This window comes from Chiloscyllium plagiosum, chromosome 42, assembly GCF_004010195.1.
Source record: "Chiloscyllium plagiosum isolate BGI_BamShark_2017 chromosome 42, ASM401019v2, whole genome shotgun sequence".
In the NCBI taxonomy this organism is placed as follows: domain Eukaryota; kingdom Metazoa; phylum Chordata; class Chondrichthyes; order Orectolobiformes; family Hemiscylliidae; genus Chiloscyllium; species Chiloscyllium plagiosum.
Window position 1 is genome coordinate 19337564 of NC_057751.1, and position 23034 is coordinate 19360597.

General features: G+C 42.4%; 1 protein-coding gene across 2 annotated transcripts in view; it reads right to left on the reverse strand.

The window, feature by feature from the left end:
* The window catches only part of LOC122543211 (glutaminase kidney isoform, mitochondrial-like), a 61475-nt gene that overhangs the window by 17212 nt on the left and 21229 nt on the right, over positions 1–23034 (reverse strand). For both annotated transcript variants that reach the window (XM_043681684.1, XM_043681685.1), the window contains 9 exons: positions 19908–20037; positions 19067–19146; positions 18222–18385; positions 12697–12755; positions 6636–6668; positions 5698–5756; positions 3829–3895; positions 3036–3086; positions 448–624 (listed from right to left, as the gene is read on the reverse strand). In XM_043681684.1, the coding sequence (XP_043537619.1) occupies positions 448–624; positions 3036–3086; positions 3829–3895; positions 5698–5756; positions 6636–6668; positions 12697–12755; positions 18222–18385; positions 19067–19146; positions 19908–20037 (820 nt within the window). The remainder of the gene's footprint in view (positions 1–447; positions 625–3035; positions 3087–3828; positions 3896–5697; positions 5757–6635; positions 6669–12696; positions 12756–18221; positions 18386–19066; positions 19147–19907; positions 20038–23034) is intronic.

The window sequence follows — 23034 nt, forward strand, 5'->3', positions numbered from 1 at the left end:
GTCTTTCCCCGCCTAGGCGCGGTGTAACGTCTGCCTGCCTAAGCACAGGGGCCGACACAGTAAGGGGGCCCTGCTGACCCCCCAGCTAAATATGTGGAGTAATCGTACAGACCTGTAAATATGAATGATTACTCTGTCTCAGTATGCAAATAAATGGAATGTTTACATATGTATGGCATGACCAATTGTACAGATCATCAAAGTATTTTATGAATAAAGTATATTTTTGAAATAAAAAAATATAGATAGCAGCAGTTCAAGATGTCAACTCACAATCACCCTCTCAAAAAATAATTAGGGATTAGCAACGGTTATTAACTGTTCCAGTCACACCCACAGAGCATGAATCTGAGAAAACAGAAGTCCTTGCAAAAGTTGCAGTAATGCCATCAATTGCATAAATGGCTTCCATTAGGAGTAATCTCAGGTTATTGCATAAATGCTTACATGGAAAGCAAATTCGCCGGAAAAATCATACATGCCACACGAGTGCATCAGGCTGAGGGTGTTCCTCACTGCCTCAGCGCTCAGGACCCGCTCTCCTGTGATTGGGCAGATTCCCCCATTGGCTAAGGTGGCAGCCATGACTCCACCTGACTCACATGTTACCTCGATCGAACACAGCTGTAATGAGGAAAAGAAAAGGAAAACTTGTGTTGTAGAAATAAACAAATGCAAAGATTAGCAAGTAAAAAACTTAAGTGTGATTTAGACGTCCTTTGTGGAGACCATTAATGTCAACGTTTGGTTATTGCAGAAAATTAAAGCCAGTGATAGCTAGCGACCTTTTTTGAACGATGAGGCAGTTACAACAACAGCAAAGTATTGCAGGCAATTGGAAATGTGAAAACAGAAAATGCCAGAAACACACAGCAGGTCAGGTAGCCCAGGCTAAACATAGAAGGTTCAAAGGGGAATTGAAAAACAAATAAGGGAAGCAAGAGAGAGTATGAGAAACTGGCAGTTAACATAAAAGAGAATACAAAGCTTCAATAGGCAATGATTAGTAAAAGGTGGTAAAAGGTCCGAGTGGGGCTGATTGGTACTTGAGGACATAGCTAGACTGGAAATGCTGGGACTGTTGTTCTCGTTAGAAATGAGATTATGGAGAGGAACTTTGACAGAGGGCCGAACAGAATAGATAGGGAGAAATTGTTCCCACTGGTGGCAGGATTGGTAAACAAGGAGCTCAAATTTACAGGTAATTGGCAAAGAAAGAAATAGTACCATGAGGCACAACTCTTTCACATGGTGAATGATCTCGAGTGCGGTGGAGGCAAGGTCAATCAGGTACTCAGTGAATTGAATTATTATCTGAGAAAGAAGTGATGCAGGTTTACTGGGAGAAAGGCGGATCCATTATTTGTCTGTTCAGAGAGAACCAGGACGTATACAAGGGGGCCGAACGGCCTCCGATGTAACATCATTCGATGAGAGACAGAGAAAGTGGCATAGCTGGACGGGCTGAAGCGACTTGCTACCATGACAACACGCTCTCCGTTATGGTGCACCCTCCCTCCTACGTGGCTGCTCACTCTGGGCCTCGCGCTTTTGGCGTGCGCGCGGGAAGCGGCTTGCTGAAGATCTCACTGGGCAAGGAATCACAGGGAGTCCGGCTATCCCGGTCCGCACTACAGCCTTCCTGAATGGACGTTTAAAGGAAAAATCACTAATACCAATCAATTCTTGAGGTGCGTGAAACCGCTAATCTGTTGCCATTCACGGAGACAGCAAGTAGGAATTTTGGCCTCGTATACAAATTCATTGTTTTGGTGGGAAGTCAATGTGGAGTCACCGGTAGTACAGAAGAGCTCCCAAAAGTAAGGCAGAACTGAGGAGCATTGGAATTCGACAGAAAGGAAACTGAGAATATGCTGTGAGTAAAAGGGAAGTAATAGAGGGAAACAAAAGTATGAAGTAATGGAGAGAAAGATTTCAATAGAGATCATTGGACATTTAAAACTTTTCAGCTTCATATCAAGTTAATGAGATTCTCCTGCCATTTGAAGCCATAAGACCATAAGACATAGGAGCGGAAGTAAGGCCATTCGGCCCATCGATTCCACTCCGCCATTCAATGATGGCTGATGGGCATTTCAACTCCACTTACCCGCATTCTCCCCGTAGCCCTTAATTCCTTGTGACATCAAGAATTTATCAATCTCTGCCTTGAAGTCTTTTAGCGTCCCGGCCTCCACTGCACTCCGGGGCATAGAATTCCACAGGCCCACCACTTTCTGGCTGAAGAAATGTTTCCGCATTTCTGTTTTGAATTTACCCCCTCTAATTCTAAGGCTGTGTCCACGGGTCCTAGTCTCCTCGCCTGACGGAAACAATTTCCTAGCGTCCACCCTCTCCAAGCCATGTATTATCTTGTAAGTTTCTATTAGATCTCCCCTTAATCTTCTAAACTCCAATGAATACAATCCCAGGATCCTCAGCCGTTCCTCATATGTTAGACCTACCACTCCAGGGATCATCCGTGTGAATCTCCGCTGGACATGCTCCAGTGCCAGTATGTCCTTCCTGAGGTGTGGGGACCAAAACTGGACACAGTACTCCAAATGGGGCCTAACCAGAGCCTTATAAAGTCTCAGTAGCACAACGGTGCTTTTATATTCCAACCCTCTTGAGATAAATGACAATATTGCATTCGCTTTCTTAATCACGGACTCAACCTGCATGTTTATCTTTAGAGAATCCTCAACTAGCACTCTCAGATCCCTTTGTACTTTGGATCCCTTTGTTTAATTCCTGTAATTTAGTGATAAAGGTTGTACTGAGGTAGAAATGTCTCTATTTGTGCTAGGATTATGATTTAGAAGGAAAACAAAACCAAGACATCAGTCAACAATGTTGGACGGAAACAAATACCAAATGGACAGCGATCTAATTGGTATGTCAGTTACAGATAATTGAGTATTTATTAAGTGTCATCGCTGTTGTATGGTTAGATTACAACCATCTCAATGAGGGCTGGGCACCTATCCAGCTGGTTTTTCAACGCCAACATCAACAGGGGGTGCTCTAATTACCTGGAAGTAGAAATCTAATGTAGCGATCATATCAACACCTTCTGGAAAGCACTAGGGAGGGAAAGATAAGCAAGGGTTATTTTATTAAATATACTTCCGAGTTCCTCACATCAATAATCAAAGCTGCAGTACTAGGATTTCGGTCAAAGACCAGTTCAGTTTCCTGTCTTACTGAATGCTCACAAGCAGCATAACATTTTTAAATCAACCTGTTCAGACGTGTTATGGCACACCTTTAGAACAGGCGTGACTTGAACACCTGCCTCTCGCCCACAGATGGGGCCCGTGCAGTATAATCAAAATGAGCTCAATTGACTTGAGCTGATTGAAGGAGAGTGCCAGATGGGTCTACTAAGGAGTAACTCTGATACGTGTTTTTGTTTTCTAACAGATTTCTGAGATCAGCTGGCCTTTCGCCCAACAGAATAATGTTTAAAGGAGTACTTTTACATCAATACCAAGTTATTGCAGGAACACACAGTGATGGAACTGGTGTTTGAAACCAGCCTCATTGCAGATGGGAGAGTAAAAGGTCAAGGATTCATATTCCTGATGAAGGGCTTTTGCCTGAAACGTCGATTTTCCTGCTCCTCGGATGCTGCCTGACCTGCTGTGCTTTTCCAGTACCACTCTAATCTTGACTCTGATCTCCAACATCTGCAGTCCTCACTTTCGCCTATTATTCTAGCTATATATATTTTAACACGCTGTAACCCAAACCTCCCATCTCTACAACAGCAACTTAAGAACTTAATGAACACTACAGATGTTTATTGTCTGCCTTTTGACCTACCTTCTTCTCTTTCAAGTAGTATCCAATGGCAAAATTCCTGTCTCCTGTCTCTTTTTCTGATTGAAACCTTAATTATGGAAAGGAAAAAAATGCAATATTAATGACTTGCAGTCAGTCCTAATACCAGAACTTAACCAGCTTCATGGAAAGAAGATAAGTGTTGAATGGAAATAAGAATTTTCAGCAATAGGAAAGCACTTTTGGCTTTTTTTTGTAAATTAACTATTTTCTATTCAACTGTTTAGAAATTCCCAGACAACAGCAACAGACTGGCAGATTCCCCCAGCCCCAGATTATTAGGGCTGTTGTTTGTTGTTCCTGTTGATACTGTATGTTTCACTCTTCTCTGGTAACTTATTCCACCACGCAATTACTTTTTTGAGTGAAAATGTCACCCCTGACTTTCTTTCTGTCTAACTCCTTTATGTTTAACTTGTGTCCTCAAGGATTTGAGTCCCTTTCCACAAGAAATAATTTGGCTCAGTAATATTTGTCGGCCCCTTTTGGAACCAACAAAAATGTAATTGATCATCTCAAAGTTCTCTCTTCTGAAGAAATAACTTCCTTAATCTTCTTTCATAACTTAAATCCCTAATACTTGGAATAATGCTTAATGTCCCACATTCCCTCTGAACCCCAATAACATCATAGAATCCCTCCAGAGCAGATGGAGGCCTTTTGGCCTATTGAATTAGCACTGACCCTCAGCAACCCACCCTACTTCCATAACTCCACATTTACCATGGCCAATCCACCTAACCTGCGCATCTTTGGACTGTCAGAGGAAACCGGAGCACCTGGAGGAAACCCATGCAGACACTGGGAGAACATGCAAGCTTCACACAGTCCCCCTAGGTTGGAATTGAACCTGAGTCCCTGACACTGAGGCAGCAGCGCTAATCACTCTGTGCCACCCAAGGTCGTGATTCTTGCATCAAAACTCAAAACTGAACGAATAAACAAGCTCATTGCTTGATCCTCCAGTGGTTCAAAGGGAATGATTATTATTCTCTATTTTCTGTTTTAATCAACCTGTTCAGAGTTACTATCACACACCTCTGGAAGCAGTGGGACTTGAACCTGAGCCTCCTGGTCCAGAAGTAGGGGCATTACCACTGCACCAAAAAAGAGTCCTATCAACCAACCTGCTCAAACATATTAGGATGTATCTCTAGAACAGATGGACCATGGCCTCCTGGATCAGGGATAGAGACACTACCACTGCACCACAGGACCTTATACTCTGTTGTCTGGAACCATTTGAAAAATGAAGTTAGTTGATACTGTTCTCATGGCTCAAAATAACATTTTTAGGAATGGACAATATAGGGGGACAAGGCACAAGCCTGTAAAACTGTATTTACATAGCACCTTTCACATCCTTAGGATATTCCCAAAGAACTTTACAGACTAGGAGCTACTCTAGTGATAAACACAATTACTACTGTTCTGGAAAACATGCAGGTAATTTGCCCACAATGAACAAAATAATGAACAATTAATTCATTTCTTTGATCTTGATCAAGGGAGAAATTTTGCCAGGATACCAAGGAAAGCTCACTGGTGCCTCAAGAACCTATACATTCACATGAAGCAATGTGTGGGAGTTTTGGTTTAATGTCAAAAGACAAAACTTCTGGTGTTGCAGCACATCCTCAGTATTGTACTGCAATTCTCAGCATAGATTATGTAATGAGTCCTGGAGTGGATCATGAACCCACAAGGTACATTCTTGAAGTAAAACAGGCACAGATGAGCAAAGCTGAAAGGACGGTAGTGGGCTCACTAGCGAAGTATCCTCAGTTTAACAGCAAACCACTGTTAGAGGCATGAAATTTGGCAGATATAGGAAAGCAGTTTGGTACTTACGTAGCATTGCTGAAGCCCACATATTCATTACCAGCCATCTTATTCAGAAAATTCATAACCTGTGTAAACAAAAACAGAAACTTTAGAGCCAGGCTCCCATTTCAAAAACAGTGAGGCTACTCTGCTACAGACAGGATGGAAAGCACAGCTGCATGTCAGAATCATGTAGGTCTGGCAAAATTTAAGCTTCCTTTAGAGTCCGTGGGAAATCCTTTATAAGATACTTTTGATTCCTGTTATGCAGGCATTGTCTGTAATTTAAATATATCTAACAAAAAATCATTTTAATTTTAAGTGTGATTAGCATTAAGCAACATAGAGTGGAATCAGATTATGTACATTTGCGATGTTACTTACCAATATGTCAGGAGGGCATCTAATCATGAAAAGGAGAGTACTACTGTATCACTGTTTGAAACCAGTCAATGCTTTGGGTGTTCACAGTGGGCCCACATCTGATGAGACACATAGTGTAGCATTGCTAAAGAATAACGGATCGCTGGGTGTGATTACTGAAGAGTTATCTAATCTTTAGAGTTCAGATTACACGGGAACTCACCTACAAAGGCACAGTTTACCTATTTAGTGGCAATAATATATAGTTGGAAAAAACACGACAAGCATTGAATGCATACCATGAACCAATAGTGATGGATTACACAAGGTAACACAGAGATGAGGTTAATAATGTGGAGTTTTTTGCACTTTATGAAGCTGTTGTAGAGATATCTCTAGTGTTTTTTGCTATCCTAACAGTGCCAATCTTGCCTTTTAAATTTAAACAGTCCAATCATGCAAGCATGTATTTAAGTTCAGCAAATTTGATCTTCTGCATCTCCAGTCAGATTATGAGATGTTTGCATGTATCCTACCAGATTAAAGAGCCTCAAGGTAAATCACTGATTTTGTTTGTATACTGCTGTTTGTGATATACTCACACAGTCAAACTTCTCCGCTTTGTTAGCTCCAGGCTGCAAATACAAGAGGAAATTAGCATCAGTTTGAAAAATATTCCACAGGTACTTTGTTGAAAAGCAAATGAAAATATAAAGTATTAGCAGATGCTATGTTGCATCTTAAATATTGTTTTTCTTCCTGTGGTTGGAGAAAGGGAAAGTAGGAAGAAGAGATAGGGACTCTCAATGATACAAGTGAGAGGGATAGAGAAATAAAAAAGAAACAGAAAAAATGAAGAACTTACATTTATATAGCACCTTTCACAACCTCAGGATGTCCTCAAGCACTTCAGAGCCAAATAAGTACTTTGAAATGTAAGTAACACAGCAGTCAATTTTGTGCATGTTTTTGCAAACAGCAATGTGTTAATAACCAGATAATAAGACATAGGAGCAGAAATTTGGCCCATTGAGTCTGCTCTGCCATTCAATCATGGCTGATAGGTTTTTCAACCCCATTTTCCTGCTTTTTCCCCATGACCTTTGATCCCTCTTGGTAATCAAGAACTTATCTATCTCCATCTTAAATATACTCAATGACCTGGTCTCCACAGCCTCTATGGCAGTGAATTCCACAGATTTACCATTCTCTGACTGAAGAAGTTTCTCCTTATCTTTGTTCCAAAGGGTCTTCACTTTATTCTAAGGCTGCGCCCTCGGGTCCTTGTCTCTCCTGCCATTGGAAACACCTTCTCAACAGCTCCTCTGTTCAGGCCATTCAGTATTCTGTAAGTTTCAATCAGATTCCCTCTCATCCTTCTAAACTCCATTGAGTATAGTCCCAGAGTCCTCAACATTCCTCATATGTTAAGCAATATGTTGATTGAGAAAAAAATATTGGGTAGACCATCCTCTTTCCCTGGGATCTTTAGTGCAAATGGGCTGGGTCTCGGTTTAATATCTCAACCGAAAATGCCAGCTCCAACAGAGAGATGTATGGATACCAAGTGAGAGAGACGTGTAGTGATGTTACAAACAACAATTTTCTGTCTGCACTTATTTGATGTATTGGCCTGACTGCTGCAGAAGCCACCCATGATATAAATGAACCAATTTCCACAATCAGACAATTGTACGAAAATAGTCCTTGAAGTAATTGCACAATATATTAAACCATCTGACTTAACAATTGACCCTAAAGTGAGGGACCAGAATTTGATATTAAAGCAGGAATTTGGGATTTACTCAAGCACACTGTAACATATTTAACATTAACCAGCCAGTATTAACTGAAATGTAAATGAGCTTTGGAACAGAAAGATTGGGGATGTGCAGGCAGGAGTTAGCAACAATAAGAGAGCTTTTTATTTTTATAGGGATTGTGTAATATTAGTCAGTGTGATTTCTGATTACCGAAGGTATTAAATACTGGCTAAATGCAGATTGTCAGCAGCCGACTGAATGTATTTACTCTCTTCTAATGGGTCTACTCGTCACTCCATCTGACTGAAAAACAACCTTGCTCTGCAGTTTTGTTGAAGTCTTAAAAGACTTGTGTGTCTAGAATAGAGATTGTTAAAAGCCACAGTACAAAGTGAAACAGCAGATTTCTCATTAATTCTTCCCAATGATGATAGAATCACAGAATCCCTATAGTGTGGAATCAAGTCATTTGGTCTCTCGAGTCCACACCGACCCTCTGAAGAACATCACACCCAGACCCACTCCCCTACCTTATCTCTGTAACCGTGCATTTGCTGTGGCTAATCCACCTAGCCTGCACATCCCTGGACACTATGTGTAATTCAGAATAGCCAATCTACCCCAACCTGCACATCTTAGGACTGTGGGAGGAAAGTGGAGCACCTGGAGGAAAGCCACACAGACAACAGAATGGGCAAACTCCACATGGACAACCGCCTAAGGCTGGAATCAAACCTGGGTCCCTGGTGCTATGAGGCAGCAGTGCTAACCACTGAGCCACCGTTTTAGGTTTTAAAAATAAAATATATATTATATGAATCAAGAAGGTTTCAGGTTTAAACTGCAGTTTCTGTTCATGTAACTCATCTCAACAGGCAGTAGGTGTAGCACTGTTGGAGTGAGGATGGAAAGAACAGAACTTCCATATCCGCCACAAATTCACCTGCACTTCCACACACATCATCTACTGCATCCGCTGCACCCGATGTGGCCTCCTCTGTATTGGGGAGACAGGCCGCCTACTTGCGGAACATTTCAGAGAACACCTCTGGGACACCCGGACCAACCACCCTGTAGCCCAACACTTTAACTCCCCCTCCCACTCCACCAAGGACATGCAGGTCCTTGGACTCCTCCATCGCCAGACCACAACAACACAACGGTTGGAGGAAGAGCGCTTCATTTCCACCTGGGAACCCTCCAACCACAACGGATGAACTCAAGATTTCTCCAGTTTCCTCATTTCCCCTCCCCCCACCTTGTCTCAGTCAAATCCCTCGAATTCAGCACCACCTTCCTAACCTGCAATCTTCTTCCTGACCTCTCCGCCCCCACCCCACTCCGGCCTATCACCCTCACCTTGACCTCCCTCCACCTATCGCATTTCCAAAGCCCCTCCCCCAAGTCCCTCCTCCCTACCTTTTATCTTAGCCTGCTGGACACACTTTCCTCATTCCTGAAGAAGGGCTTATGCCCGAAATGTCGATTCTCCTGTTCCTTGGATGCTGCCTGACCTGCTGCGCTTTTCCAGCAACACATTTTCAGCAAAGAAAAGGATTACCCAGGGAGCAGGAATCTTTCCCACTGCCGACCAGGGATAGTGAGGTTAGTTGTCTCTCTAGAACACCAGTGATGTGATAGAGCTTGTGTTAACTCAGAGTTCTTGGCATTGCCTTAGCTTTGCTTTTTGGGGCAAGTGCCAGCAGAAAGGGCACAACTCACCTCAATGCCAACTTGGGCAAAGCCTACATCAGATTTGAAGACATGATCCCAAACTGTTTCTGTTGTCTGGCTTTGTGGACTTGGTATCAAGTAATAACCTTGAGAGAACAGACAAGCAAATTGTTCTGATGCATCTGCAATTTTGTTCTGCAGCCAATGTCTGTAACTGTTATTAAGTGGCTCACATAGTTCAATGCTTAACTTCTTGTCAGTACCTTCTCTGAAGATTACTTGGAACCCACCAAGTAGGGAATCATGGAACTAAACATCGTTCTTATGAGATGCATTATATTAATTCACAGCCTACAGTAGTAGACTGGTCCAACCTATATTCCTACTATTGTCCTTCATTCTCATCTTACACCTATTGAGCATTAGGTGCAACTAATTTAAGAAGAGAGTTATTGTGACATTTTCAAACCCTGCAGTGATACCTTTATGTTGAGTCTCCCAGATGGTGCATCCTGGCGACTCGTTTCTTCCACAGGTTGTGTGACCTCAACTATGACATGCAGCACCTGTTTATTGACTTTGCGGGTCTTCAGGTCTCCCTCAGGGTGCTGCCTGTCTTTTACCAGGATCTGATTAATGTCTGGAACATGGTCGACTCACACCAGGTCTTCCTGTCATCAGGAGTAGAGGCTATTGAGTGGCTGGTGGAGAGGAGCGCTGTGGCCACGGGGATGTCCAGAGTCGGACATGCTGGGTGACGGAGGCCTGGTCTGGATGTCGCTGCAGGAAATGGCAGCGATGGATGTCCAGTTTGCAGCCAGCACCATCTGTCACCTGAAAACAGCAGTACTCGGACCTAACGTCGTGCACCAGTTGGAGGATCCACAGATGTGCGGTGGAATCTCGTCACTGCTGACCCCTGCTTGGATGGAATTTCACATTGGCCCCAAGGTCCTGAACTTCCCTCAGGAGCCTGTGACCCACAACCTGAACTGCCTCATGGGAATGTCCTGTGTGTTCTTCTGACTGGCGCATAGGGGTGTTTTTTACAGGTTGCTGTTGCACACCAGCCACCCCGACTCCTTCATCTACCATCTGGACACCCTGGGCAATGGAGATCTCCAGTAGAGGTTGCTCAACACAGGACTCCTCCCATTTTCCATCAGGGACCTTGAATAGAGGGTATTGCATGTAGCAGTCTCTTATATCCTCAGGTTACCGTGGTTCACGGACTTCCAGCCCAACAGTTTATCTTGCGATGCTGTGGAGTCCATGTATTTTATTGGTTGTGGACAATTGCACCCCCTTTTTAGTGTTTGAGAAATGTTTTGCTGTGCTTTTGATTGCACTTCAGACTCATATTCCTAATCTTTGGATATCCGGTATGGAGGGATATGGGCAGATTGAAGGGCCTCCTGGTGGGTCTGCTCCTGGCCTGACCAGGCTGGCAGTAAATCGGTCCAGGTAGCAGGCTGTGGGAGGGGGTCATATCTGTTGGCTGTCTGACCTTCCTCTGCAGCTACATGTCATTGGAGAAGGAGTATGTGGTATCCACCAATACTCTATGCCTTCAGAGAGAGGTGGGCACTGCAGGGGATACAGTGCGTTATCTCTCCTTTCAGCTCCATTTTGGTTTAGCCCCTTCCCACTCTCCCTCATATTTAATGGCCTGCATTGCCTTAATAGGCTTTGCACGTAAATTATTCAGTTCGAAATAGTGATGATTTATGGTAGTGGTAGTGGATAATAGAAGTGGGGCAGCACGGTGGCTCAGTGGTTAGCACTGTTGCCTCACAGCACCAGGGTCCCGGGTTCGTTTCCCGCCTCAGGCAACTGTCTGTGTGGAGTTTGCACATTCTCCCCGTGTCTGCGTGAGTTTCTTCCAGGTGCTCTGGTTTCCTCCCAGAATCCAAAGATGTGCAGGTTAGGTGAATTGGCCGAGCTAAATTGTCCATAGTGTTAGGTGCATCAGTCAGGGGTAAATATAGAGTAGGGGAATAGGTCTGGGCGGGTTACTCTTCGGAGGGCGTTGTGGACTTGCTGGGCCGAAGGGCCTGTTTCCATACTGTAGGGGATCTAATCTAATCTCAAAAAATACCACAGGTGATTTAGTGATGGGGGGGCAGGGCTACAATGCTCAGTTGTGTGTAAGAGCACTTCTGGATATAAAAAATAAAACAAAATGACAATTTGAGGGCTCTTATGGTGCAGTGGACCTTTGAGCTAAAAGGTCTGGGCTAAGTCACACCTGCTCCACCAGTGTGTTATATCAGGACAGATTAATTTAAGGTGTAGGTTTGCTCACTGAGGTTTGATATCCAGACGTTTCATTACCTGGCTCGGTAACATCATCAGTGGCGACCTCCAAGTGAAGCGAAGCTGTTGTCTCCTGCTTTCTATTTATATCTTTCTCTTGGATGGGGTTCCTGGGGTTTGTGGTGATGTTATTTCCTGTTCGTTTTCTGAGAGGTTGATAGATGGCATCTAGATCTATGTGTTTGTTTATGGCGTTGTGGTTGGAGTGCCAGGCCTCTAGGAATTCTCTGGCATGTCTTTGCTTAGCCTGCCCCAGGATAGATGTGATGTCCCAGTCGAAATAGTGGGTTTTTTCATGCGTGTGTAGGGCTACGAGGGAGAGAGGGTCGGGTCTTTTTGTGGCTAGCTGGTGTTCGTGTATCCTGGTGGCTAACTTTCTTCCTGTTTGTCCTACGTAGTGTTTGTGGCAATCCTTGCATGGAATTTTGTAGATGACGTTGGTTTTGTCCATGGGATGTACTGGGTCTTTTTAAGTTTGTTAGTTTTTGTTTGAGAGTGTTGGTGGGTTTCTGTGCTACTAGGATTCTGAGGGGTCTTAGTAGTCTGGCTGTCATTTCTGAAACTTCTTTGATGTATGGTAAGGTGGTTAGGGTTTCTGGCTGTGTTTGGTCTGCTTGTCGTGGTTTGTTCTTGAGTAATTTTATTGAAAAAAGTGTCATAACTACCTTAGCAACATTGACCGATTATAATTCACCACATTAGGTTGATTACTCTATAGGGTTGTTTCTGAAAGGAAGTAAAATGTAGTGTAAACAATATTGTGACAATACTTTTAAGATCATTTTATTGTGCCTACTGTAGGGCTGAATTTCCCTCCAGGTGCTAGCCTGTTAGCACAGTTTGTCACACCAATTAGTTACTCTGCCCAAGACCTCCTTCAATCCCTGTCCAAGTTGCCTTGTTATCTTACCTTGATAAGTGAGGTAACAACAATTGCTCCTGCATTGACCATGGGATTGTGGGGTTTATCTAAAGAGAAAACAACATGTTTAGATTAATGGTATGAAGTTTTGATATGACATTAAAGCACACGCAAATCTGAAGATCATGAAACAGGGATTCTTTATTTCACTGCATCAGGTCTTTACAAATATGAAGGGAAATTAAGGCTTAACTAGGAAAGCAGTGTAAGTACATGGAATTAAGTCTAGCTCACATCAAGCTGAGGAAATCCTTTGTCTGTGTCTACCTGTCTCCATGAGGCTTAATTTTGACAAAGAACGGTTTCCTCCAGAGACAGTCTGTACAACTGCTCAAGTTCCCCTGCTCAGTACACTTCCTCCCTGTCACCATCTCCTGCTGGAGGCACCATGACATGTTTCCCTGCTTGATATTTTCCAATCAACCTGTTCAGAGATATTACACACTTCTGGAGCAGGTTGATTAGAGCATGACAAATCTTACAGCAGCTCCAGGACATCTCTTCAGGAGTTCCTCAGGGTAGTGTCCTAGGCTCAACCATCTTTAGCTACTTCATCAATGACCTTCCGCAATCATAAGGTCAGAAGTGGGATGTTCACTGATGATTGCACAAAGTTCAGCACCATTTGTGACTCCTGCGATACTGAAGCAGTCCATGTTGATATGCAACAAGATCTGGAAAATATCCAGGCTTGGGCTGACAAATGGCAAGTAACATTTGTGTCACACAAATGCTCCTTGACATTCAATGGTGTTATCATCACTGAATCCCCCACTATCAACATCCTGGGGGTTACGTTTGACCAACTGGACTTGCCACGTAAACGCAATGGCTACAAAAGCAGGTCAGAGGCTAGGAATACTGCAGCGAGTAACTCACCTCCTAAATTCCCAAGGCCTGTCCATCATCTACAAGATACAAGTCAGGAGTGTGATGGAATACTCCTTACTTGCCTGGATGGGTGCAGCTCCAACAACACCCAAGAAGCTTGACACCATCCAGGATGAAGCAGCTCCTGCTTGACTGGCACCACATCCACTCCCTGCACCACCAACGATCAGTAGCAGCAGTGTGTACTAGCTACAAGATTCACTGCAGAAATTTACCAAGGCTTCTTAGACAGCACTTTCCAAACACACAACCAATTCCATCTCGAATGACAAGGGCAGCAGATACATGGAAACACCACCCCCTGACTTGGAAATATATTGCTGATACTTCATTGTCACTGAGTCAGCATCCTGGAATTCCCTCCCTAAGGATATCGTGGGTCTACCCACAGCAGGCAGACTGTAACAGTTCAAGAAGACAACTCACCCTCACCTTTTCAAAGGCATCTAGGGACAGGCAATAAATGCTGGCTAGTGATGCCCACATCCCACAAATGAATTTTTAAAAATGGTCAGATTTGAACTTGGGCCTTCTGGCTTAGAGGAAGGGACATTACCACTGTGCAACAAGTGCCCTTCAGTTCCCTACTTGGGACGTGCTATTCTGGCAATGACATATAGCACATAACAGCAGTCAGCGAACATTTATCTGATCAGGAAATACACTAGCGCCTCTTGCTTCAGTTACTACCTCCCAGCGTCTCTTCTAGGGCTGGAGTAGGCCTCCTCACACCAGATGAGCACCCTAGATTCACAACATATGGGTCACTCCAGAATTTCTCATTGCTGTCTGACTCCATTTCACTTGAGCCATCACTCACCAACACTTCAGGTTCTGTAATACAGCGGAGTAGGCTGCTTGCTTCCACATCATCCACCAGACCTCTGGCCTTTAGCAGCTCCCTCTGTGAACTAATTTCCAAAGCTGCCTTCCAGCTACTGGTTCAACAACATAGGTGTGACCACGAATGTCTGGCTGTTTGATTACTGAGGTTCAGGATCCCAAATATCTGGGGCCTTTTGGTTAAAGGTGGGAAGGGCCTGTATGAACTTGGTGAAGATATACATAAGTATGCGAACATGCTGCTGGGTTTAAAAACCATAACATCCATTGTAATGATTTCTGGAGCTCTCTTGGCAATTAGGGATTTTGTGCTGGGGTGAAGTCACTTCCCTGCTTTGGCCAAAGTCCACCTCTCTCAATTTCAAGAGTAGTCATCAATATCAGCTACAATCCCACGCAATGGCCAAGTTAACGCGCAACTGCTGGTGAACTCTGCACACGCCAATTGTCGTGTCACTGCATGGCTTCTGCTTAAGAAGCTGTTGCTGTGCACAGATCTTGAAGGTCCACAGAGGAGGAAGAAAATGTAGAGGGAATATTGATCCTAGTAACACCATAGTTTGGTCAGTGCAGTCATCTTTTCTGTTGCTTAGTATCCTGTTTGATCATGAACTGGTACCAACGCTTAAAATTTGAGAGTGTCAGGAAGGATGAGTTGCTTCACCTCACTCTCCTTGTAATGAACCAACTGATAGAGGATACTATCCCTTCCCTGATCCTTTTGAGGAAGAAAGGTGGAAAACTGCGAATCTCTGATTACCAGGCACTCAACACAAAGGATGCCTACCCTCCACCTACGATTAAGGAAACATAACAAATTCTTAAAAAGTGCAAAGTATTTCTGCAGCCTCGATTTGTCCCATGGTTATAACCAGCTACCTATTGTTGAACAAGACGTTAATACAATTTCATTCCAAATGGGTACTGGGGGATTTTACAAATTCATGAGAATGCTGTTTACCCCTGCCAGCTTCATGTATGTGATGGACAAAGCGTTGGTAACCTTAATTTCCAGTCACCTCTTGTGTGTTTGTACATACTCATCTTTGCACATGACATTCAAAGAGCCCTTACAGACTAGACACCATCTTAGCCTGCTAGTCAAAGTTCAACTTGAAAGTTTGACCAGAGAAATGCCAACTTTTCCTGACAAAAGTACAGTATCTTGTGCACTTCATTACTAAAGAAGGTGAGTATGATGATGAGTACATCCGAGAGATATAGAGGTGGCCCAATCTAAGATGAAGAGGGAATTGCACAAGTTCTTTGGTCTAGCTTTTTATGTTGAGGTTATGTGCTCTACACCACACTTCATGATTTGCTGAGGAAATCCAAGAATACTGAAAGAACGGTGGAAAAGAATGTACAAGGTGCAGTAGTGAATGAAGCATTATAGGGACTTTTTCTGTTCCATCAAACTGAAGCTTGTCTTATCACCTATCTTCAGCTATTCAGATTTCCATCTCTCTTTTATGCTGGAAACAAACACCAGTTTATTTGGTCTACTGTTGCTGTCACAGATTCAAGGGTAGAAGGAATGATTACTGGTTATCACTTACACCAGAGCGTCCAATTGAACAAGAGGAATATGCAAAATCACTTCAGAATGAAACTCGAACTGCTAACTTTGAGATGAGCTATTTTCCAGAGTTCATGACATTATGACTGGTGCAGCATTTTAAATGTTTATAGACATCAACTCACGTGGCTACTTTTAAATATCTACTAAGTTGGAAGCAACAGAGACCCAATGGGCTACTGAACTCGATCTGTTCCAATTCCAGATTCCAGACAAAAGTAATGTACTTGCTGATATCCTTGATCAGAAGACTGACCATGGGAGGGAACCCACTCATTGAAAGGGGCTGTGGCAGTTGCTGTGTCCATTGCCCAGGTGAAAGACAGCATTCTGACCCTATTCTTTGTGACATTCGGACTGAGTCACTGGAATGTCACCAATGCACTTATGTGAGATCAAAACCAGGTCAAATCAGATCCAAATCATCCATGTCGCCAATTAGAAGTTTACATTCAAAGCCCATTATGGGCAGTGTGAACCATCAAAATTGAGTTAGGGTAGTGGTGGAGGTAAGAGAAAGCATAACGGACTAAATCACAATACAGATGCTGGTGTTGGGTGCACAAATTAATCTGGCACAGCTGGTTTTGAATGATTAATGCCCTGTTAGTGGGCAAGGTGGCCTAGGAAAGAACACTGCTGTTGATTGCCCTTCATTCCACCAGATTTGGAGAATCCTGTGAGGCACTACAGATGGTGCTTCACCAGTGCTTTGCTTCAAAATTCCTGCTGTTGTTCATCCAAGTCTCTGACGTAAATAGAAGAATGGGAATCACTGCTGCCTGATTAAACAATGACATTCTTCTCCAGTTTGGGATCCTGGTCCTCGGATCCTCTTTTCCTCCATTAGATTAGATTAGATTACATACAGCATGGAAACAGGCCCTTCAGCCCAACAAGTCCACACTGACCCTCTGAAGAGTAACCCACCCAGTCCCATTCCCCTCTGACTAATGCACCTAACACTACGGGCAATTTAGTATGGCCAATTCACCTGACCTGCACATCTTTGGAATGTGGGAGGAAACCGGAGCACCCGGGGAAACCCACGCAGACACTGGGAGGATGTGCAAACTCCACACAGTCAGTCGCCCGAGGCTGGAATTGAACCTGGGACCCTGGTGCTTAAGGCTAAGCTGGTGCATTGGAGGTGTTGATAAATTATCTCTCCCAGTGGGTGACAAACCCTTTCCAGAATCACTGCAGTTAATGCCCATCAAGAGGCACAACAGTCATGATTTCCTTTATACAGAAAATTCAAGAAACACCGCAAATCCCTGGCCTTTGTCAACTGTGAAGGCTTCCTGAAAATTGCTCTCAGGTTTGGCGGTCCTCATAGAAAATTTGTCTTGCACTGAAGGTCTGGAAATGTAAGGGCATTTCTAATCAGCTCCAACATTCCAATCCTCTCTCCCCCCCCATTTAAGATCAATAGTGAAATACTAGAAAATATGAACTGTTTATCCTTTCTTAGGAAGGTAGAATCCCTAATGTGCAGAAAGAGATCATTCAGCCCATCGAGTCTGTACCAGTCTTCCAAAGAGTATCTCACTTAAATCAAATCCCCAACCCTATCCCCAATGGCCAATCCACCTAACCTGTACATATTCAGACCATGGGAGGAAACCAGGACACTCAGTGGAAACCCATGCAGACATGGGAGAATGTGCAAACTCTACAGACAGTTGCCCAAGACTGGAATTGAACTGAGGTCCCTAGTGCTGTGAGGGAGCAGTGCTAACCACTGAGCCACCATGCCACCCAAATATCTTTTCAATAAAGGCAGATTGTGGCACTATCAGTAGTTGTTATTTTAAAAAGATTGAAGCTGTAACATTTTATCAGTGTTTATCTTCAATCAGTTTATACACACAAAATATATACATGCAAGAAAACAGCTGTCATATGCACCTTTGAAATGTCCACACCTTTTATTTTCCTGACTCCATTTATGTGTAATATTCACACTCCAAGTGCTTGAAGTCACTTTTACTTTTTGTTGTCGATGACAGATGTACTGTTAGTTCTATTATTCTACAGTAAATTACACCTCTATAGCAACAGCTAATCCATAGATGAGATGAAATCTCCTTTGTGTATTTTGTTGCCAAGGGGAGATGGAACTCTGGTCCTGTATGCTCATCAATTGGGCTAAGACTAGGTGCTTATGAGAGCACTTACACGTTGCTGTGATACTCACCTTCCTCGTTCAAAAAGACCTTATTGAACCGTAGTCCACTGGGCTCTTTGCCCACATACTGGTGAACATAATCAGTGTTGAACTCATTAACTGCAATGGCATACTCCAATGGCTTTATGCAGGATTGTAAACAGAAGGGGATTTTGGTGTCTCCAACAGAGTGTCTGTGGAGAGAGGGATAAAACAAAATAACCATCTTCAGATAACTACATGAAGCAATCGGTTTTATTTTTACACACTACAAACACCATTACAACTGGTTTGGCTTTAATTCTGATTTTGCCCAGGTTCTAGTTGCAATAGTGACGTGGTAAAATTCTTTTAGGTCAGATTGTATTCAGTGAGTCATTTTGTACCACCCAGATGATGAATAATTTAAAGAGCTTCATAACACTTGGGCACCAACAGTGCTTCAAGAATAATACCCTGCATCAGCTTCTCAAAGGCAAGGGCTGGGTTAATAAATGCTGGCCTTGCCAGGAATAACAGGAAAATTGATTTAAGTAAACACATCAATTATGAATGCAGCCATGGACAAAGTGGTCATATATGGCATGGGTAAATTCAGTGGACTGTACCATTAACAATTCAGCTGCCCATATAGTGTTCACACAATCCTCAAGTAGGATTCCTGTTAACCATTGTGTTTTTATTGAGGTGGTTTGAATGGGGAGACCATCCCTCTGCCAAAACTTTTCTTCTCTGAAAACAGGTCTTCAACCCTTGTTCCCCTTCCCGAGGGGATACAGCAAGAAGACTTGCTATTTACAGATAAGATATATCAGGACTGTCCCATTTGCAGTGCGATGACCTCCAGTTTATGTGATGGTGAGTTTAAAACTTACCTCTGTCCATCTACGGTACACAGAGACACCCCCCATAGATCCGGGCTGAACTTTGCCAGCTGTGGGATATAGTCTGCAACCTGTGAATGATACAATTGCTTTTAAGCCTGGGTATAGGAGACTTTAAGACAACAACAGCAACCTATATTTATATAATGCCTTTAATGGAGAAACACATTCCCAAAGTGCTAAATAGAGCAATATGGAAAACAGATACTTAGCCAAAGTCAGAGATAACAGAAGATATCAAAGGCTTGGTCAAACAGCTACATTTCAAAGACAGTCTTAAACTTCAAAGTTTGTGCGAAGATTTGGTGCACCCGTTTGTGCTCGGGTGCTCGTTGTTGTGGTTCTGTTCGCCGAGCTGGAAGTTTTTGTTGCAAACGTTTCGTCCCCTGGCTTCACAGGAGGCTCCCAAGCACTGATGATGTCGCCTAGCCAGGGGACGAAACGTTTGCAACAAAAACTTCCAGCTCGGCGAACAGAACCACAACAACAGTCTTAAAATGTGGAGTGGGTGTTTGTGTAACTTAGAGGATTTCAGAGCTTGAGGTCCAATTGGTTGTAGGTGAAATTGCTATGTCATAAAAGATCATAGAATTAGAGTATTCAAGAATGTAATAATAACCTGAAGTTAAATCCACAAGTAGGGAGCATTTAGCCATGATTTAGCATACCTTCTCACCATGTGGGATAATCACCTAATACCAGAACCAAATTTGATGTCAATTGATGTTGGACCCCATTGACATAAATTGTAGTCAAAATCACCTGCTTACACTCTCCAAGGAATTCTGCAATTATCTACAACACACTGTAAATCTAATTTTTCATGCCTTACCTTACCAGAGGTCTTCTTTCTTGCATTCTCATAAAGCCGGTTTATGTGTGAGGAAAATACTTCAAAGTCGGGAATGACAAATTTTTTCCTGAAGGCCTGGGTAAGCAGTACAATGTTACTCCCAAAGACCCTTAACCAGAAAGACAATTGGTGAAAACAATCAGCACAGCTGACCCGTATGGTGTAGAACAACAAAGGTGCATTCACATTTCAAATTCAGAGTCAGCACAAAGAAGTAATTACTTCACTCCAGTGCCAAAGGTAGCGTAAAAGCAACTCAAAGATAAAATCTCTATTTTTACTCTCTAAATGCTGTCAATCATAAAGCTACATTCTTATTCAACAGTAAAGATATGATAGTGAATCATAATTTCAATAGATGTCATTCCACTTTGTACCATCTCCAGCATCCTGAATAAACCCGTGAATGCAGTGACTTAGTTCCTTCAATTATCAAAATCATGCTTGTTGAGATCCAAGAGCAAGTAGAAACAACTTTAATTGAAGTAAAACTCCTAATATGTTTTTAGTTAACTAATTTAGCGGTTGACTATAGTAGCTATAGGTTCAGTGCAATAATTGGAGAGAGTCTAAAGGATCTGGTAACTCCTGGGTCAATGTTTCGGTTAACTATTTTGCTCACCATTCCTTTTTCAAACATATCTAATTTTAAATCTCCTATGTGAACCACTTTATTTGCTTTGTTTCCTGAATGAGAAGCAAAAGCTGTGATTTCAGATAACTTTGTCCCTCAGGGTGTACAACTTCAGTCACCCAAGTAGGGTTACCAACTCTGGATACATTCCTTAAGGTTTCATTATTTGACTTTAAACTACCCCGGCACTCTACCAACCTTGCCATTGGTCCATCTTTCAAATGCACAGTTTTTCCATGCTAATTGGAAAGGGAAGAAAATTGTATTAATCTTGACTGTTCATGAAACAGCCTATCCCTCTGGCATGTTATATATTTTAATAAGTAATAAATGAAATGGTCAAAGAATACTTTATTAAAATAAAGTTCCATGATTTTTTTTCTGGGTTGACATGAGGAAGAACTTTTTTATATATTGAGTGGTAATGTCTTTGAACATAGTCCCCATCAGGCGAGTGGAAGCAGAGAGGATGGCATGAATTGAAAAGGAAATTGAAGGGGCACTTGAGGGAAATAAACTTACAGAATGGATTACTTTAGAGGAACAGCAAGAATTTGATGGGTCAAAATGGGCTTCTCGTATGCTATTATGACTCTAATACTCTATGCTGCGAGCAACCTAGAAAAAGAATTCATGGAACTTTATTTTAATAAAGTATTCTTTGACCATTTCATTTATTACTTATTAAAATATATAACATGCCAGAGGGATAGGCTGTTTCATGAACAGTCAACATATTTTGCTCCAAGCCTGAATATGTATCCTCTAGTTTTTTTTTACTTTATCTAAACCACTCATCATTTTGTACACCTCTATTAGATCTCCCTTCAACTTCTTTGCTCAAAGTAAGCAGTATCCAGAAAATTAATCTTCAATTCCAGAAGATGTCAGGGTAATTTGGAGAGTGTTGAAAATCTACCACTCATTGTCAACCATCAGCACCTTTTCAGGACATGTGTTTTGCTAAAATAGTTTAAATACGTTCTTTGGTTTTTGCTGCAAGGAAAAGAATTTGTACTGCCCTCTGGAATAGATTCCTTCATTAAAAATGACTAGTTATGTTTGAAAAGGCTAAAGTCACAGATATATACAATTGCAAAACAATGTGCAGTGAAGTGTATCCATAAATGAATTCTGAGCCATTTTTTTATAGCTGGTTTATTTGCTACTATAAGAACCTGGCTGTCCTACAGAACAAGATTTGATTCCAATTATGACATCTAATGAGAAGATTAAATATAAACTCAGCCCTTGAAATATGAGCATCATGTGATAGGTTGATTTATAACCTTTCCAGCAACAGCAGGTCCAGGGCACTGGAGGGTCAGTACTATCATTTGAAGAATATCCTTGAGGCCTACATGTGCTCACTTAAACACATTGCAGCTCACACATTTGACAGGTCTTTGTGGTTGAAGCTGTTATAAACACCCTCTGTTAAGTACCTGATCAGAGACACCCAAGCACAAAGCTGTGTCGTTGCATTTCACTGAATATTTTAAAGCCCCTCACCTCACAAAATTAATGATGAGAAAATTGGAGGGGAAAAGGGACTAAAGGAAAAAAAAATCACACCAAGCATGATATACAAAATAAAGCTTACACTTAGGGTAGTTTTGTTGAACCCAAACACCACATCAAAACAAGATTGTGTGCCCTTGCAAAAAAAAACTAGCATTGCCAATAGAATTATATCCCAGTGCTATGGTTCAAACATGGAGTTGTGGGAAAGACCAGTATGGATTTAGGAGGTGTCAAGGATTGAGAGGAAAAGGATTTGGAAGGCTAAAGAATTTAAGGGTGTAACATTTGAGGAAAAGGGTGATGATTTGAAAAGAGAGAGGTACAATACTTAAAGAGAGGGAACTATCTATAATATCTGCTAGCAAGAGGGCCAGGAAGGTAAATTGGGTAGTCAACATTTAGTGGGAATAAGATCAATAAAGCAGGAGGTGCATCCAATGTATATCTTTTCCAGATTGGAGACAAGATGAGACTCCAGAAGCCTATCTTGGAAAAGACAAGATAGAACATGTTTCAGTGACAAATGTCTAAGCGGCTCATTTAAAGTGTTCATTTAAAAACATCTGTTCACCGTCTTGAGGGAGCTGTATGAAGCAGTGACACTAGTTCCATGGGTGAGATGTGCCTTTCAGATCTCTCCCAACTGACTGTTTTGCATATATCAGCCAAAACAGTGAGTGTCAGCATATTTTTTAACATAGGAAGGTCACAGACAATACACACACAAGGGCCTTCATGAGTGTATCAGGAGCACAACTGCCTACTTCATCCTTCGCCAGGAGGTTGAAACTGAGATCTACTAAGACCTTTACAATCCTTGTAATGAGTTTTACAGCTCCCTCAGCACGTTTAAATATTGAGGGCACATAAAATAAAGCAGGTGGCGAACCTACCATTCTTCCTGACCACTCCTGAGCTGCCGTCATATTATGGGAGGGTAAGGGAGAT